We start from the raw sequence: 20200 nt of genomic DNA on the forward strand, positions 1-20200 counted from the left end.
AAATCAAAATTATTTGGAAACGTTCAATAATTCCCCCAGACCGCAAGTCGGCGCGGGCAAATAACTTCGAGGGATCAAGGCAAATTGCTTTTTAAAAATAAAGTTGTGCTTTATTTTAAACTTGATTTGGCGCATACATTAGTTGTCCTCCCATGCTTTGTTGTCCTGAGCCCACACCTCCGATTCGCACTATTGGCTACGTACGGTGCCAATGAAGTTCAACATACATACACAAACACATTCCTGCGGAGGGAGCTGGTAGGAACGTTGGGTTGCTCGCTCAATGGCCAGGGTCAACGGCGGTGTGGTGTATTTTGCAAATATGCCCGACTGAGGGTGGGCACAAGCCGGCGTGAGTAGGTTAAACGTTGAGTTTTATAAGGGCACCACGGGGTGACCAGCCCCTCCCCACCCAGCCCCACCCCTCCCACCCAACCCCACCCCTCCCCACCCAGCCCCTCACTGCACGACGGACGGACACAATAATCCCGTGGGCTGGTGGAACCAGTGGGTTCCTACCAGTAAAAGCTTCTCAGACTTGTTCAGAAACCCACTTGCTGTACCTCTACCTCCGAGCCACCCTGCAAGTCCCATCGAGTTTGTGAGTTTTCGCAAATCTGCGTGCTCTCAAACCAACCAACACCTTGCGTTTCAAAACACTGCATCGCAAAGCGGCGCGCGCATGTGTTACAGCAAGCATATCAAGGAACGCACACGACTTTGGGTTGTCATGGGTAATGTTCAGTTACGTGTTTATTGAGAAAGAAAGAAAAACCATCTTGTTTTCCATCACAGTGTGAACAAAAGAAAAACCATGGGCACGATGGAGCATATACAATTGGGCTCAATCGGATACAGACCACGCACGATGCTACAAGGCTTCACTGTCAAAAATAGGAGTTCCCGTGACCATACTCATTACCTGTGGGGAAACCGTCCTGGGCAGGGAAAGAATGGCAAAACAATATATACTATAGCATAAACGTATTAGAGAACTACATGAAAATATTGCAACTGCCAATCAGACTTTAACGACTGTAGATGAGATACAACAGGAATAAACCTTTGGGTTAGTGGCAGGAAACTTGAATTTGTTTTGACACTGTTGTGACATTCACGAGGGGGTGGGGGCTTTTATTTTGACAGGGTGCCACCCTAAATGAAATGGGTCCGTCTTAGAGGTGCAGCCAAACGCATACCGTGCGAGTTAAATAGGCACGACACAATGTATTTATGATTAGACGTTAAACGCAAAGCATTGGCGACAGAAACGGGGTGGGGGGTAGAGAGGACAGAGGTGGCCCCCTTGCCACCAATACCATTGTCATCACATCAGTGTCAAACTCTCACACATCACCAACCCAAACGACACCACAAGGCCCGGATGCATTGGTCAGGTTTTCTTCACGATCCGTCGTTCGCTGGTACAGAACATCCCGGGCGCTGGCACGCGATAGCAAGCACAGCTGTTCGCCAAGCCAAATTGCTGACCGGTTACACTCCAAAATAAATGTGGCGCAGAAAATGCTGGGGGGGGGGGGGGGGGGGAGGACCCGAAGCGGCGTTGCCTATTCATGTTAGCCGAGATACAGTAATAAATTAGAACTGATTAGGGGTTACACGCACTTTGGGGGGTATGGGTAATATTCGTGGCACTATTTAAACCCCACCGGTGCTTGCCGCGCGACTGTACGTGTGGGTCTCGTTACCGCCAAAGCACACTTGCCTATACTCAACGTTTTGTTTTTACACCACTTACGCAACTTTGCGTGAAATAATTAAATTATTAACATGCGATTACACGATGATAAAAGCAATAAACTAGTAAGCAGTGGAGAGGGAGGCCAACTATTTGCTATCCCCATGGGTTCAAGCAAGCATGATAAATTACGACAAGTTGCTGACCAATGACTAACAAATAAAACGACCGCGAGTGCACGAAGCATCTCCTCCACTTGCAATTTTGTACAATTTAGTTTCTGCTTCCATCACGCGTGCTCCCAATTGATCGGCGTTGGACAAACGTCCGTACAAGCTGCTCCCGCGCGCCACCCCTACCCACCCCTAGAGTGATCCCGTTTCCACGCCGCATCACACGCGCAAACCGCGGGGGGGGGGGGGGGGTGGCAGGTTACCACCTTTCAACGTACTGACGGCACAGTGAGGTGCAAAGTGACGCCAACCACCTTTCTCAACAGTTCTTCTGCGCACGGGAGTTTTTCCCCCGGTCCGCTCGTCCGTTAATCTTTAACCCACAGCAAGTATACAAACGACAAGGCTGCGCCAACAACTAAATCACAGCGGAGCCAAATCAACGCGAACAAGCCCAACACACAACACACAAAAACAGGCGTGTGGCGAAACAGAAACAATTTGCACCAAAGACAGGCAAGGATAAACACTGCCGCCACAAGATAACGGGTGTTGAATGTACTCGCGTTGAGACCATCTCTGAAGATGACAGACCTGAACGGTCGCTTGCGGTGGCGTCCCATGGAGAGTGACGCACCCAACTTAGTTTACCAATCGTGCAAGCCGCGGGGGGCTGGTTAAGCAAGGCTCCTTAACACTGTACATATCACTGCAACGAACACGCGTGCGCAAGCACACATACAGAATCAAACGAAAGGGGAATTGGCCTAGTCGAACAAAACAATGCAGAGAAAACTGGGCTGCGACGATGCTTTTAGGGATTTAACAAAATTAATAACAAGCAAGTGTACTTATTGAGGAAGAGGGTGTGGGGTGAAGAGGGGGGTGGGGGAGCATTAGCTACACGCGCGGGTCGATATTTCAACCCTACCGCACTTGCGTGCGCGTGCGTGCGCGCTTCGCGGTTAGAAGGGCTCCCCCGAGCGCCATTGCCCGGACAAAACAGAAAAAAAACTTCACACGAGACAACGAAAAAAAACCCGGCTCAAACGCGCGCGTGCCTGCGCGTACCTCCACGTCCATGCGCGACAGAATGCGGTGGGCCCGAGCGACAAAATGCACATGGGCCTAGCAGTAGGAACGCACCAACAAAGCTATGCACGCGTGTGCAACCGCGCGCACACACACGCGCGGGGCAACGAGCGCCAAAGCATTCACGCACGCACATGGGTGACAATCATCAAAGCGCACGCAACCGCTCATGGCGCGCGCACGCGTGGCCCGTCACTGGTGCGCGCACTGCACGCCGGGGCCCTGCTGGTAGCCGCCCTCGTCGTCCGAGCCGTCCTCGTAGGCCTCCCGCCGGCCGCCGGGACCCCCGGCGCCGGCCCCTCCGCGCGTCGCCTCCAGCTCGTGGAGGTCCACCTCCTCGAAGTCGCCACTCGTGGGGCGCGGCAGCGTGGGTCGCTCGGGCAGCAGCTTCTCCAGGAGCTGGTGGTGGGAGAGCGAGAAGGCAAGGGGGGGGGGAGGGAGGGCAAAGCGAGAGAGGGTGATGGAGAAAGGGTGGGCAAGGGAGGGTGAGAGGGAGTGAGAATGGCGGTGCATGGTTACACTTTGCAACCGCTTAAATGCATTCCGTTTGAATTTTACATTCCAATAAAAAAAATGGGCACTGCAATTTTTGGAAAAAAAATCTAAAAGAATTTAACTGCCCGAGATACACAATGCCAGATGATGGTTACAAAATATTTTTTGATTAATCCAAAAACATTTATTTTAGGTAAACATCGTCTATCCTAGTTGGCACAGCACCAGTGAATTCGCCAATCCGACCCAACAGCCTCACCTCCAGTTTTTCGCCATCGATCCAATTCTTGTCGGGGAACTCCACGTCAAACTTTATGTAGAGGTTTCCCTTCTCGAAAGGGTTGCGGTAGTGGGGCATTCCCTCCCCAACGATTCCACGAATGCAGCCTGCACACACACACAAGTCACCACCAAAACCAGTGTCATCGGCCACCATCCCATGCACTGCTGGAAGAACGCATGAGAGTTGCCACATCTCTCGTTATGCTGCGATGTGTTAATGATCCATCCAGCACTTGAACGCTAGCCAATGTCTTCCCTCCATCTCATCTGCAGAACGTCCTCTCGCAATCCATTCCTTCGTGGCATTTTTTCTTGATTGTCGTCCATTAATCCTTGCGGTGACATGTCCCCGCCAAGCCCATTTAATAATCTTAAACCAAGTCGATTACAATTAGCCAACGCAAACACGCTCGGTTTCACATTAACGCGTTCATTTATGCACAAATATTATATTTTACCTTCATTTAGATTATCTTTAAGAAGGGATTAATTACATTCCGGCACTCACTCATTCAACAGTCTCATCAGCCGACAGTTGCCTCCATGGCACTGTCCCATCACTGCTACCGCCGTTACTGTTCCAATGAGCACAGTTGGCCACGTACCGTGCGAAAGAAGTTCAACGTGCATACACACACACACACACACCCTCCTAAAAACAAACCTACAAGTCTTGCGAGGCTCTTGCTGGGTGAACAAGTGAACGGTGAGCGACAGCTATGCACTATCACCAGGTGCCTCACCTGGCTGGATGACGTTCCCCGGGGGGTAGGTGACGAGGATCTGCCGCCCGTCGAGGTGCGCCAGCGTGAAGCGCACCCCGCACAGCGCCTCTGCCAGACCGATCTTCTTCATCATGTGCAGGTCGTTGCCGTCTCTCTGGAACACCTTTGCGAGGCGACAGAACATCATCGTCGTTGTCAAAACAAGCATAAAAAAATACGAAAAATATAAGTTGGGAAAGATATTTTACACGCGTTCACGCTCTCCCGACACTCGTCCCGTCTTCCGATTATTTTAATTAAGGACACGCAAGCCGATGCGGGTAGCGGTTTGGGTTAAAACACCGTTGCATATTTGCAAATAGTTATTTTATCTCCATGTAGAGTGAGGGGGGGGGGGCGTCTCCAAAATTTTGGGCAACGCCTTCATCAATTCGCCTAGTTTTCAAATCGGGCAAGTACCTAATATCTACACAATTGTAAACTAAACATTGGTTCTTGTTGGGTCATCTTTTCAAGATGGGCAGAAGTAATGGATTGGCAACCTTGGTTAGAAAGCGTTAAAAACAGGCGGCTAATGATTCATCATGGCATCTACGAATGACACACCGCCGGCCATGTAAGAGTTGCAGGAGTGAACGGAGGTTTATAAGAGGTGGTACGATTTAATTCCCAAATCTAACGCGATGAAAGAGATTCCTCAATGAGGGAACAGCCACCGATAAATACTTTTTCTTTACCATAGACCGAATCAAACCTTGGGAATTTTAGAGTTTAATCATTGATATAATACAGGGTGACCATTTGATAAATACTCCACCTGATTTCTAATGACCCTCTTTATATCTTAACAAGTGACTGAATTTCGATTTAAAGCTTTCGTGACTGCAGGGATTCATCTTCTTGGTTCTTTCGGTAAAGTCACGTAGAAGGGAAGTAATAAAATAATAAAAATAAAACATAATAAAACAATTCTCACGACGTTTCGGCCACAACGCAAGCAGCCGTCCTCAAACCAGGTCGACGGACCTGGTTTTCACCTGAGGACGGCTGCTTGCGTTGTGGCCGAAACGTCGTGAGAATTGTTTTATTATGTTTTATTTTTATTATTTTATTACTTCCCTTCTACGTGACTTTACCGAAAGAACCAAGAAGAAGTGACTGAATATTGTGAAAGTGATAGCTCCACGTTTCAGAGGAGTGTTAACTTATTTCATGAAGTTAACACATAGTAAGGCTTTCACAGCCAATACCATGATTCGGAATACATTTTTGGGTTAGGCCAAGCAATGATCTGGCCAGATTTTTGTCGCAAGATCCTCCACCAACTGACACAGGCGAACAGATCAAACTGTCACCCATTCAATCGTATAACGTGCCCTAGTGTCATTGCTTAAAGTTGACCGGTAAGTTGAAGATCAATACTGACAACCATATTTATAGAGGCCTTGAAATAAAACGGTGCTTTCTCCGAATGTCTCGCAGTAATGCCGATTGCCTTCCCTGTTCACACCCATGTGCAATACCTTCCTGTTCTGCTCTCTGATAGGGGTGGGTAACCAAAGGCCCACAGGGCCAGGTACGACCCGTGACTTGACTTCACACGGCCCAAGACCCACAAACTATTTGTATCCATCGCTAAGCATCTTAGCGGCACTAATCGGGCACTCGTTTCTAATTTTAACGCGCTAAAGTCACTTTGCTCGTTGCAAGGGCCTCCCTCTAGTAACCTCCGATTAGCACGGTTGGCTACGTACGGTGCGAAAGAAGTTCAACGTGCATACATGAATACAGAAATGACTGGGTATGTGCGAGTTACAATGTGTGGTTGTAGGCCAAAAGTTTCTCCAAGTCCTCTTCTTGCCCCTTAGGTTCCCGACCACTGACATACAACCCTCCCCCCCAAACCCACTAAAGATGGCCCACTCTTTTTATACACTCCCGCAAGGTTTTACTCTGGGCATGAACGGTAATTTTTGTTCACAAACATCTTCCATCAGCACACTTTCACCACCACCGGTAACTGCTAGCCCAGGAGTCGGAAACCTACGGCTCTGGAGCCGCATGCGGCTCTTCGAGAACTGCTTCATGACGTTACGCACACGCATTGCGGCACTTGAAATAAGTTTTTTTTACACCGAATTGTTATTCTGGTTGCCAACCCCTGTTGCTAGCCTGACGGTAACACAGTTGAGGATGGTGACGTGGTTGCCACGGCAGCAGGGTCGCCCCACGGCAACACCGTTGCCCCTGGCAGCCTGTGCGCCCTTTCACCTCATGGTCCTTCTCCTGCAGCACCAGCACGATGTCGCCGGGCTCCAGGTCCGGCGCCTGGTCACCCTCGCCCCGGAAGGCGATCTTCTGGCCGTGCCGCATGCCCTTGTCCACGTGCACCTCGAGGATCTTCACCTCCTTCACCACCTTTTTGCCCTCGCACGCCTTGCACCGGTCGCGTTCGTTTATTACCTGGCCTGTAAGGGGATGGCGACGTACGGTCAGGAAGAACACGCGCAACGAGTGCCCCCGTGCACAAATGCACGCGACGAAGATCCCTCATTTATATAAGCACACAACCCCCAGCCGGTGTGGCTGGTTTTCCACTGGCTATTTACCGGGCCAAGCAGAGTCAGAACCAAAACCAATATTACGGAACCACTGGTGCTATGCACTTTAAATTTGGATTGAAAACACGTTTCTTTAGAACTGATTTTTGTGTCTAGTTTGTTGTCCTTCCCCCAAACGTGCGATAAGCACAGTTGGCTCCATACGGTGCAAAAGTAGTTCAACATAAATACATACATGCTGACCCACCCATAATGGACATCTGTGGAAAAAGAGCTTCATAGCTCAGATTCCTCCAGTCTAAATACAAATTCTGATACATTTCAAACCGTGTCCTATCGTGTATATGTGTGTGTCATGTCAGCATGCACGGCTCGGCTTCTGCAGGTGGATAAACCCGACACGTCCCGCAGCCGTGCGGGGGATGGCTCGGCGCGGCTCTGTTGCGGTAGTGGAAAAAAAGAGCGCCAAGAGTGTGCCGGGTAGTGGAGGTCTCACCCTCCCCGTGGCAGTCGTGGCACATGGTCTGCATTTGCTGCACCATCCCGGGCGCCAGCTGCCGCACCATCACGCGGATCCCTCGGCCCTTGCAGCTGGAGCAGACCTCCACAGCACCAGCCTTGCCGCCTTTGCTGTATGTGCGTGCGTAAGATGGTGGAGGTGGTAGGGAGACGGTGATGAGAAATGGAGGTTAAGATAAAAAAGATAAGTTGGGGGAAAAAAATCGTGCATGCACATGGATTATGTAACACTTTCAAATAAGCATTTTTTCTGCAGTTGCTGCCAGGGAAAATTGTGTATTAGACAACTGCAAATATTTTTTTTTTTATTTTACTTTGGTTCGTCTCTCCAATATTTTTCGGCAAAACTGACGGATCAATTTGGCAGGTTTTCTATAGGTTACGTCCCGAATAGCAACACACTATACTGCAGGTTCACTCATATTGCATCATCATTACCAGCAGTAACCACCCCATTACGGAATAGACGGACAGACAATATAGAAATGAATTTCAACCTCCGTTGCAAAGTGTAAAAAAACAAGCTCACGAGCCTATGGTCAAATCTCCAGCACAGTTGTGCTTGGTCACTACTTGGGATGAGAAACTGCCTGGAAATAACAGGAGTAGTATGTCTGTGTTGCAGGGTGGCCACATGATGGCAAGATAGCAGTGGATTATTCAGTCTATTGCAGTAGTTTACATAACAGGTTCTCTCTCTGGTTTCACGCGGAATTGGCCAAATGTCATATGTAGCAGGATCCTCCTGAAAAAGTCTTGAGACTGAATTAGACTTTCCTGGATAAGTACTGAAAATTATTTTGTCTAATCATATTTAACCTGCTCGTTATGGAAGTCTCCATGTAGAATGGAAACAAATCACCATTAAAATAATGCACCCATTAGGCGCACAAGCTTCACACCCACACACTTGCGTTGTAACGGCAGTCACGCTGGTACGCAGCGTGACATTTTGTTCTTGAACACTTTCAATTCACAACCTTGCCCAAGAACTACGCAGATTTGTACAACGTTATTGGAGAAAGGTAAAATAAATTTTGTAGCCGTTTTATTTAGGTGTTTGGTATGTCAAGGGCTCTCGGATAGACAGAAAGATGGAGGAATGAATGCTACAATTCCTAAGTACAGCAATAATAGTCGTGAATAAACAAATTAAAGCATCAGAGATGTATAGGCGGATACGGTTTCCTACATGCAGTGACCTTCACAGCTTGCATCATCACCAGTCATGATCAATAACAACGGCGTAACAAAGGCCTCCCAAAACCGTAGCAATCTCCCGTGGTACCGCGATGCATCAGTCCATCGCTCACTCTTCTCATACTGCCTACGTCAAACAGTACTCCTAACAATCGCGTATATATTGACTGCGAGGCGAGGACTACGAAACGCTTGATAATACTGCGCCTCGGGTCTTTTAACGGCCTCGTGTTGATACCCCCTGCCAACCCCAAACGCTCACTCGCTACATCGTGATCAGTGTAAGGAGAGAGCACGTCAAGTCATGTCAACCTATGTACGTGCTGCGGCTTAACCTGCCACCCATTCTGGTGACAAGGGTACCGCGTGTCAAATACCAGCGCGCGAGTTAGCTTCGGAACAGTTGTGACACAAACAAATCTGTCCCGTTAGAAGCAAGCCAAAAATGGTTTAACCGGCTGCGGGATGAAGGCCTCCATGCAGTGCGGGTCGTGGAGGTTTGTCGACCACACTTAACCAGGACGATGATGAGCGAGAGCTGAAGGTGGTGAGAGTAGCCTACACCACCTTGATGCATGATAGCAGCCCACCCAAGCACTTTGCAGGGCTCAGCCGCGATTAGCTTCCGAGATCTGATGAGAGCAGGCTTCGTTCCGGATGATTTGGCCATCAGCATAACTTTACACTGCACTGTGACACGTTAACCAGTGCACAAATTCTACATGAGAATTACAACGCTTTGGAAATTTACCCAAACAAATGGTTAGGTAGAGGTATGTGAAAAAACTGGTGGAAATTTTGTTTGACATTCATCCGTGTACAATATATCTGCTACCTCGAACCAGCCGAACTGACCCCCTCAGCAAACACCATCTGCGTTGGTTCATGTTAATAACTATGACTGGATATAATATATATGGGAGGCACACACACCGTAAGCGCTACTAGCACAGTAATACAATAGTTTGTCTCGCAGAAATCATGTACTCTCAGAAGGATGGGTTGTATTAGAAACAATTTATTATGCAAACAGATTTGCAAGGGAGACTTTGCTTATTTATTTTATACATATGCGCCGCAACGATAAATATTATTTGGTGTTAGGTTTCACATAACGGAGCGTCAAACAAACTGAGACCTTATATCGTAAGGAGAGGGGTGCTTGTCTGTACGATCTGCAGTTGACGAGCACCGATTACGTTTGCTTGACTTCAGACAAAGCTGCTTAAATTATGTACTGCCATAAGTCTTACACGGCTGATGGGTTTGGTAAACCAACGTTTATGTTTTCGTCTACTTATTTCTTGCCATTTATATTCTCTAAATGACAAAAGTTATTAAATTCAGTAATCCCACCGAACACTTTCCAAATGTGCAGGTTGTAGATAAATGTTTCCTTTAACCAAGGACGGTAGATGCACTCACGGGCGAGTGCGTGACAAGTGGTGGGAACGCCAAAATATTTCCCTGGTTTATAAATAATGTACTATACTTGGCATGGCCTGGATGTTTTCAAGTGCGCAGATTTGTGCAGTCTGAGATAGCGGTGTGGAGTGTAACTCCATAGTTCTTGGCAATACTGTACTAGTAGTAACTGGTAAGTTCAGGTCCAACAATAGCCGAGTACACAATAAAAAAACCCATCAACTTGTAGTGCGCACAGTATTTACTCGCTGTCCCAAGACAGAACGACTCGGAGGCACCAGCAACCACAGCAGCCAAGCGGTGAGCCGACAAAACAATGACCCAAGCTCTACAGTCCTCTATACATTCAGATGTTTCAGCCAATTAATGAGTATTTATATACGCAAGAGAAAATCGGGAGCACTCGGCAAAAATCCACGCATAGTAAGGGGGTAACAACATCTCGTATAGAGTGAACAGATGGAGATTAGTCCACACTTGCTGGACCGCCTGGCAGGCTAGGGTATGGGACCTTGAAGCCCATCGAAAGGGAATTTCACAACATTAGTGTGATGGCACTAACTCTCGCTCTCACAGTTGGCTACGTACGGTGCGAAAGAAGTTCAACATACATACATAGTGCCGAATTACAGGCATGTGCCACCACCGTCCGATATACGTTGAGGCCTTTGCCCAATACACGCAAAAGGCGTCCAATCTCACCAGATCGCAGAAGCCAAGCAGCTTGAACCCTGGTAATGCACGGATGGGCAACCACTGTGCCGAGTGGGGGTTAAACGCCACGGGGCTTCATCGTGAGCAAGCGGTGGGCACTGCCGCACAAATCTATCTGTCCAATCCTTATCTGTACAATTCTAAAAAAACACTCACACACCCATGCGCCACAGCCAGACCTCCATAGCACAGTGTTATTCGCACACGAGACCAGTGCTCGCTGAGCTGCATTGGCTTCAGGTTACCGAACAAATACATTGTAACGTCGTACTCATTACAAACAAAGTGCTTGCAGCAAATGAACCGCAATACCTTGCTGATCTCATCAAGGAGCATAAACTATCACGCAAACTCCGGTCACCCTCGCAGCGGCTTTTGGCTAACCATCGAACAAAGACAGTCACCGAATCGTGCCCTTTCAGATGCGCTTCTGCGGCCGTCTGGAACGCTCTTCCTTCCCATATTAGGACGCCACTGGGGCTATGCACTTTTAAATCATCTTCATTAAAAAAACATTTCTTTAGAACTGCTATTTGTGTTTAGTTCAATGTCCTTCCCCCCCACCCCTGACGAAGCACGGTTGGCTACGTACGGCGGTGCGAAAGTTCAACGTACATACATACGCAGGCATGTGGCTCGCTGCCACGTAGCGCAAAGCTCTACGCGGCACCGCGAAATCAAAACCTCACAGCGTGGGGCACAAACTTACCCGCTGCAGCCGCTGCAGATGACGTTTTTGCTCAGCTGGAGTTTGGTTGTCTTCCCATTGTAGAGATCCTCCAGGGACACCCTGTGTGGATACCAGGGGGAAGGGAAGAAAAGATACGAGAAGCTTAACACAAACAAATGGGTGGCGACTGAATCTTACTGACCGCTGTTTTTTTTTTTCAAATGAACGTAGCCAACTCGCCAGTGCCCTAGAATTTCCATGGCGTGTAATTACGGTACAATGACACGTGTCCGAAAAGGTTGGACGTGTGAATTTTTATTGAAAATAGCAACCATGTACAAATAGTGCACTGGGTGTGGGCAGTGTAGTATTCAAATTTCCTAACTTTATGCATGGCGCGCCGAGATCCCTGGATGAATTGTACTTCATAAATGTCAGTTATTGTTGTTCATGGTGAATAGGTGATGTACTGTACAAATTAAGCCTTCCACTGTGTGAAATGGGATGTAATAGAACCTGTGACGTACTTTGCAAGATAAGGGAGTGTTTTGCCAGGTGGCCGAGTGGCTCGGAGCGCTGAGCTCACACCACTGAGTGGGTAGGCGAGTGCTGCGCTCTATGCTGAGCAGAGGTGGTCAATTGAAGGTATTAATAGGTATCTATCGGATATCCGTTTCCACGGATCGTTCTCTAACACGAAGGGTTCAACTGCTCTGCGAGAGATCCGGATAACTTTCGCTTGTCAGAGAACAGAATTCAGTAAATTCTACCCGGCACGATTAAACTAATTATAAAGCACAGCTGGTTAAAATTACTTGCGCGCATTGAACTACAACGTGTTTAAATAACAGGATGCCGCGCGCCGCATTTTTTTAAACACCTGAGAATGTTCAACACCGCGCGGTTAAACAAACGACACGGCGGCGGCGGCGCAGGTGAAACGTTACTCGGAAACGTATTAACCACGACGTCGTTAGTTGAACGGGAAACACACTCCTCGCGCATTGGCATCGAGGATTACTTGAGCGGGTGCATCATGTCTTCCCCACGCCTCCTGCGACCCGCGCCCGGGTGGCCCCCGCGGCCGCCGCCACCCCCCATGAATCCGCCGAAGAGGCCGCCGCCGAATATGTGCGAGAAAATGTCGTCCATGCCAGGGCCCCCGCCACCCTCGCGCAGTCCCTTCTCGCCATGCCGGTCGTACAGGTCCCGCTTCTCCGGGTTCGAGAGCACCTCGTATGCGAAGCTGATTTCCTTGAACTGGTTTACGTAGGGGAACGATGCCCGGTGGGCAAGACACACGGGGAGGGATGAAAAGATTAAGTGACAAATTAGTGAGGAAGAACGTGAACATTAAGAAACGCAAACCGGGAAGACGATGGCCTGAGTGCTAGCACGTGTTTGCGGCGCGTTGTAGAGCTTTGTGGTTCGAGCCGTATGGCCGACCAGGTTAATTCTGGGCGTGTATTAAGCGTGAGTATTTTCTTTGTGATGGATGTTAAATAACCCATGGGGAAAAAACTAGTTGGCTCCAAGCCGTTTTGGTGTTATGGTTACACTTTTCCACGTGTAGAGAATTAACCACCAAATCATTATTTTGGAAAAATGACTTTGTAACATCACCCCCTACTGGCAGGTTACACCTGTCTGTGAAAGTGCCTTGTGCAAAAGAATGTTGCGAATATGGAACACACTAAATGATTAATTGTTAAGCATGTATCATAATAATTAATCATCAGCCATAATCTATCCACTGCTGTCAGGATGCAAAGCCTAGGGTGTCCAGCTACAAGATAAGCCTTAGTGTTTTTGTATGTTGCATTTTAATATAAGCAAGGTAAACAATTCGACAGCCTAGAAGCTACAAACTGAACACAAGATGAATAACTTTCTTCCTCAAATTACCATTGACTTAAGATACAATCTAAAAGGCAAACGGCTCCCACTGTTTGTTCTGGACTGTCAGTGAGCTTGCTGCTTCATTAATGATCAAATGAGAACTCAAAGTCAACATCACATGACTCTGGATAGTGTCCTCTAGTTGAAACAATGAAGGTATGACCCGGTGTTTATTTTTATACAAAGCTGAGAAAGGAGGTGGGGGGGTCCTGGAAAAACTGGATAGGTGATTTACCTAAATTAAGGGTTATAATTAATCTCTTGTTGGCCCAGCTGGGAGAAATTATTCAACAAAATTGTGGACTGTCAAGTGAAGCCAGCACCAATTACAAAGTATTTATTTTTCAGGGCACCACTCAACTTGGCAACACTGCTATGTCATCATGACACGCGGAGAGTGTGTTTTGGTTTGGCCATTTAATCAAAACTTTCATTCGAATTATTTTGCTGTTCTCATGTGTCCCAGGTCACTGGCAAGCTGCAATACTTGATGTTTCGTCGGTATTATTTGATGAAAAAAATATCGTTGTTGTTGGACAAAGTCCAGAGAGCTTATAGTCTTAAGTTACACAAATCCAAATTATTCTCATGATTGTGGGAGCCGGTACAACAGCGATGCCGCGACTCAGTGTATTATGAGAGCCAGCCATACGAAGCAAACCCAAATCGGAGCGACACTAGGAATTTTAGACGTCACAACCGTCAGGTTTTTTTGATTTGCAGTTTAATTTACAGGAGCAGATGTACAGGCGCAGTGATGAGGGTCAACGCTGCTTTGATATTGAAATAACCAAGCAAGAAAATGCAAGTATGCGCATGGCTTCTGTCACACTTTCAAACATGGGGTAATTCTCAGAAGTGTTCAATTAGCGATAACGTACGAACCAAGCTTAACAATGAGATGTCACATGGCAAAATGACATGTCATGTCATCACCCTGGTCAATGAGGCTTATATTTTTTGCGCTCGTTTAAATAGCCAAATTCCGGCCAACATTTTCATCAATTTGAGCAGCTCTTTGTCTAGTCAAACCCTTACAGCAACACAACTGTAACCTCAAGTTTATCGTATAATGGATCATCTTTACAAAAACTATCACGACCCCTGCTATGGACAAATAGAGTTTGTATATGTTTTATGCTTTAAATCAGAGTTTGAAAGCATTATGAAAGCGCTTCTTTGCTTTTTAGGTTCCTTCCAAGAAGTAAAAAAAAAAATCTTACCTTGTCTCCAGCTTCAGGATTCTTGTCCGGGTGGTATTCTTTGGCGAGCTTTCTGTACGCCTGTCAGAATTACAAGCAGAGACCAGTGAGACATGCCGATCTGCAAATATGCATTGCGCAAGGATCTAAACACAAGGAAACTTGTTTTGCTATTTGAAGCAGTGTTTAACACGTTAAACAAAGCAGACATTTTAGGTGCCTTGGTTACGTACGTCCACACTGTTAATTAAGCTTTGTGAGTTTAATACTGTGCTTTTAAATCTGCCACGGTTTAGGTTTATTTGCCAACGAAACAAAGAAGCACACAGCGGTCGGAACTCGTGATTTTATTTTTTTATACAGAAAAATCCAGCTACCTCATCTGTGGCTTCACACAAACACACACCTGCACTACTATACAGTGCTGTCAAGGGCAGGATTGGTGGACAATCCAATTCTTACAATCTGCAAAGGATGGGAAACACGTCCCATAGAAAAGTGTGCAGGACAAGTCCTCCCATCATGCCTTGCGTTGCCACGTGACAATTGCCTCACTGCATTTATAACCACCCACACAAAAACGAGTACAAGTTGTGGCCTCTTAAAACAGAAGCGTCCATATAAAAATAGAACTGTACACCAATTTCATGCTTGTTTGTAATCATTAGTACAAAATAGTCATCGTTGCCTACTGCTGTATTGTGTCTCAGGCACTTTATTTGGACAAGTCCTACCTAATCCCTGCGAGGACACCCTGGCTCTGGCCTAAGGGCAACAGTAAACCAACTGACACTTTCTCCTACAAGTGAAGAGCACTTAAAAGTGCGTGCAGCACATGGGTCGTGAAGGCGTCACATGCGTGGCACGTTTTCATCAAGGTAGTCCAGTTTCCTCCCTCAAGCATCAACTCCTTTAAAATGGGGGTGAATTTGGCCAAACATTCCAATGCAGGATCCTTCTAAAGGGTCTTGAGGCTCAAGGATAACTTCCTGGATTTATAAAGGACTGAGGAACATGGACTAACATGTCCACAATCAAGCAATGGCAAAGCTTCCCATTAACACCAGTTCTCAATCTAGAGATACTTACATTTCTGATTACTGATCCAAGAGCCAGAACTGGCTTAAAATGTGGGTTAGTGTTCACATCATAGTGATTCAAACAAAGACTATCTTATTGACATAATTAGAATCAATAGTGTCCAGTGAATGTTGTGAAAAGGATATACGTTGTCTATTCAACCAAGCTACCAATGTAAATAAGAATAAGTCAAATTAACCACTGCACTGAAGAATTAGCCACCAGGACCTAACAATAAAGATTGTTTACCCTCTCAACTGTGTCGGTTTACTCTGGAAAACCTGGTTTCTTACAAAAGAATTGGCCAAATAACCAAATGCAGGACCCTCAAAGAGTCTTTAGACTCGGTATGTTTCGCATTATGCTAAACATATGCACGCAACATGAGCTTCACTGGACGCTCGAAACAAGTTTTCAATAACATGTGGTAAGGCAATGGAAAGGGAAATGGTTAGACTATGAATAGATTCCACCACTGGATCAGCAATGTAAACAAATGAGCACTGTTCCATTCTCATTTGCGTGGGAAACCGAATTGATACCTCTTTACATTCAGCCTGTGGCTCCACATTTCCTCACCTCTTGCATTCTTAACAAAACATTCACCCTAACAAAGTGTTCTTCATTGCAAACCCCGCGGGCAACTGGCAGGCTCTGGTATTACTTTAGTGTGGCACCTGACGTGCAGTTCCCAAAAATACGAAATGCTGTCAAACCCAATGGTTTAAAGTGTGATGGCCCTCACACATGTGTTATTGGCGAAAATTAATGAAGACCACTGCCCTAACACATCTCCTGTTCATCCAACCCTTGACGACATTCTCCTGTTTGAGGACAAAACCTACCTTTTTTATGGTGAGGTATGTGCTGTGGCCTCTGCTCAAGTTAAGGTAACCTGAGGTGGCTCAAATTCAATTCCATGTAATGAGCTTAGAACACTTGGTTAAAATCCAGGAAGAAACCGATGATTAATCTGGGCTCCTTAGTGCAAGTGATTTTATTATCTCAGCCAAGTCTCGCAGAGACAGACTCGCGTGGACTGAATTATGGTTAAACTAGGTTATGAATTGAAAGCGAATTGATGTTCACTGCCCAGTCACCAACTTCACAAGTTTGGTTTCAGTGATATGAAATTAACATTTTCCGCCAGGGCATATACAAAACATGACTTGACGAGGCCAAGTTAAAAGTGATCTTAAAACTACGTTTGTAACATCATCTTCCGGGGCCATTATATGACACAGGGCAATGGAGAAATCTCCATCTCATGACATACCACAACTGAAATGTACTCGGGGGTGGGTGATTTAAAAAAGAAAAACACGTTACTTTAGATAAAATGCAAGCATTGTATCCAGGAAGCCGTCAGTCACCCACGCTGAAATAATACAACCACGCCAACAAAACTATGCCACGGCCCTTCATCAAACCACGGCAACAGTAAGGGCAGGTCTAGGCCAAACAAAGAGCGCATTTCACTTGCCGTGGAACGCAGAGCACACGGGGAATGCAAACGCATTGCAACACCGACAGAGGTGCACATGTGCTGTTCAGACCCCATAAACTGGTGGGAGACTGAGAAATATAATGATACCTTATTTCATCTTTAACCCGGTTTTACCCCCCCCACTACCCATCCTTGAGATGATATACTGTGCTCTTTACATACATTATGAATACATTGCTTATGTATCGCAAAATCACATGAGATTCACCCGATCTCATTGTGCAGGTACGATGCTGCATAACAACAGGTTTCTAAGGGGTACTGCAGAACAATGGGGGTGGGCAGCAGAGAGTAGTGAATCACATTCTATTGTCTTTGGTTCTTTCGGTAAAGTCACGTAGGTATAAAATTAAATCACGACGTTTCGTGAAATTCCATTGTTTGACCTTTACTGTGATCCCACGTCGATGTTTTCTCCACCTTCACCACAAAGTACGGTCCCCCTCCCAACCCGACCCAGTGTGGGGGAGGCCCTCTCATCCAGCAGTGGATTACAAAATGGTTGTACACGTATATCGCAAGGACACGTGTCCTTTCAGTCTTCAGATACTGCCGTATAATCTCAAATAAATATGGTAAGGTTATTAAGTATCCCTTTGGCAATGGACCGAAAACTGTGTTGCAATACCATCCGTATTCTTCACCAGTTCTAAACGGTATCGTTTCATCAAGTGACTACCGCCCCTAAATATATATTTATCCAAACATCGACCATACATTCGACCATTCGCAGACCTTACTCTGGTTTTAGTCGATGGAAATACAAAAGAAAGCCTAGTATTTAAATTTCAAGTATGGTTAAGGGATTCTGGTTTAAGTGGTCCGGGCTTCGGAGTGAATGTTCAGTGAGGGTTTTTTTTTACGGTTCGTCTTAAGGTTGTATGGGTTTTAGGCTTCAGGGTTAGGAGTTTGGGCTAATCGTCTTAGGGTTCAAGGTTAGGTGATTGGGTTTAAGTGTTGGGTTATGGTTCAGCTTTATGGAGTTGGATACATAAGACTGTTTCTAAAAACAACAAATATGCGGGGCACGACAGTCTTATCCATTATTTTATTGGAGGAATGATCTGCATTTAGCATTTGTATTCTGTGCTCTCAGCTTCCTTATGAGTCATCGTTGGCTATGGTTGTCTTGCGGTTACGTATATGCCACACAGAGAACGCGGTGTGCCTGGAGATGATTAGAACATTACAATAGCCGGAACAAGAGACATGCGGCTACAGAAATTAAGGCAGGGGTATATCTTAATGTCTAATTTTCAATCACTCAATTCAAGGGACACCATGTACCATGACAGATACACATTTTTGGTTTAACGCGAGTTTGTTATTCTGGAAAACTAGATAACCCCCCCCATTGCCTCAAGAGATGGTGAAAATTGAACTTGCGTCACAATACACACGCTTTCATTTCCCGTTTAAGCACCCTATACAAATCACCATGGTATTGCAAAAGCAACCTACTATAAAATAAAATATTATACATGTGTTGTGAATTATATCGTGATGGTGCCGTCCAGTGGCGAGTGATTTCTGAACCGGTTCTGCATCCCCTCCCCCCCAACCACATTGACCAGTCGGGTGAAGTATGGTCAAACAATCACCATTACCAACCACGGCGCTTGGATGCCTTCATCCAGCAGTGGATTGACAAAGTGTGGTCTTGCGTTACTCTGAAAATCCTTCAAGAGCGTGCGATTCTAAATACATTGTCGAGACACTATATACATGTAACACTACATTAATTAAACATTACGTTGGACACTAGACATATTTGAAAACGGAATACGTTACAAGTCGTTTTTTTTAAATACCGTACCACAAATTCTCGGTATTTTACACAAAGACCGCATTGGATGGGCGAGGAAAACCCCCCTAATTCTGGCACAAGACAACACTAACAGCGACAAACTCAAAGTCTTACACTCGTATCTCAATTAATCACCTCAATCATTTCTCGATTAAATAAAAATCCGTAATTTTAAAACCACCCGCGCGGCGAGGCCTAATCTCCTCGCAAGCGCCTGCCCTCGCCTAGTTTCCCTGTCGTCAAATGCCGGGCATTCGCCATGTTGAAAAGGGGGGAGGGGGGGGGGGGAATGCCTCCCAACCCCCACCTCGCCGTCACGTGACGCGGCGCGGCCAATAGCGAACAGGCATATCGCCCTCGTGACGCGCGCTGACCAATGGCAACGCGCCGATTTCCCTCACCGACGGGAGAGCGACAAGGGTTGGGGGGGATGTGAAGGAAAGGACTTTTACTAGAACAGTCGGCGACTCGCATCGCTCGGGAGACAAAAAAAAGACGGCCGGGCGAGGGGAATCCAACGACGCCGCCCGGTCGAACGGACGTGGGGGTAACTGTAGTCCTCCTCACCTTCTTGAGGTCGCCTTCGTTGGCGGTAGGCGTCACGCCGAGCAGATCGTACAACCGAGTGTCCGCTACAGACGCCATGATCGCTCTCTCTCTCTCTCTCGGCGGCTGGGAGGAGGGAGGGGCCAGAGGGCGATTCCGTCCAACGGCTTAAGACACGCCCCATTTTAAAGACGTCATCGCGCCTCGCGCTTATTGGCCGAGAGCTCAGGTTTAGACCCCCACCCCACCTCGCCCGCTCTCGGTGACGTCATCGCGCCTATTGGCTGAGCGCTCAGGTTTAGTACCGCCCCCTTCGCCCGCTCTCGGTGACGTCATCGCGCCTATTGGCTGAGCGCTCAGGTTTAGACCTCCATCTCGCCCGCTCTCGGTGACGTCATCGCGCCTCGCGCTTATTGGCCGAGAGCTCAGGTTTAGACCCCCACCCCCACTCGCCCGCTCTCGACGACGTCATCGCAATGACGTCACCGCGCTCGGCACTTACCTTGAGGTTTTTTGTGTCGTGACGTAACTACGCCTTCGTGTATTTCCGAGAGACGGCGTGATCGAAGCCGCCCCGGCCTGGTGACGTCGTGTCACCATATCA

The 20200-nt window shown here is 47.0% G+C and overlaps 1 protein-coding gene across 1 annotated transcript; it reads right to left on the reverse strand.

Annotated features, from left to right (window-relative positions):
• Positions 1-735: 735 nt before the first annotated feature.
• Positions 736-19778, reverse strand: DNAJA2 (DnaJ heat shock protein family (Hsp40) member A2). The gene is made up of 9 exons (XM_061565774.1): positions 19618-19778; positions 14678-14737; positions 12577-12815; positions 11595-11675; positions 7524-7657; positions 6738-6934; positions 4485-4629; positions 3719-3846; positions 736-3363 (listed from the first exon to the last, which is right to left on the reverse strand). The coding sequence occupies exons 1-9, from the start codon at positions 19693-19695 to the stop codon at positions 3157-3159; spliced, it is 1269 nt and encodes a 422-aa protein (XP_061421758.1). The 5' UTR covers positions 19696-19778; the 3' UTR covers positions 736-3156.
• Between the last annotated feature and the right edge of the window lie 422 nt (positions 19779-20200).

This window comes from Lethenteron reissneri, chromosome 35 (assembly GCF_015708825.2).
Source record: "Lethenteron reissneri isolate LAM-NWPU_2019-01 chromosome 35, ASM1570882v1, whole genome shotgun sequence".
In the NCBI taxonomy this organism is placed as follows: domain Eukaryota; kingdom Metazoa; phylum Chordata; class Hyperoartia; order Petromyzontiformes; family Petromyzontidae; genus Lethenteron; species Lethenteron reissneri.

Bases quoted from the DNA above. Each gene is read 5' to 3' on its own strand.
- DNAJA2 (XM_061565774.1), bottom strand. From the start codon at position 19,695: ATGGCGTCTGTAGCGGACACTCGGTTGTACGATCTGCTCGGCGTGACG. The intron at 14,738-19,617 runs GTGAGGAGGACT...TAATTCTGACAG, and splicing joins ACGAAGGCGACCTCAAGAAG to GCGTACAGAAAGCTCGCCAA. The intron at 4,630-6,737 runs GTGAAAGGGCGC...CGCCTCGCAAAG, and splicing joins TGCAGGAGAAGGACCATGAG to GTGTTCCAGAGAGACGGCAA.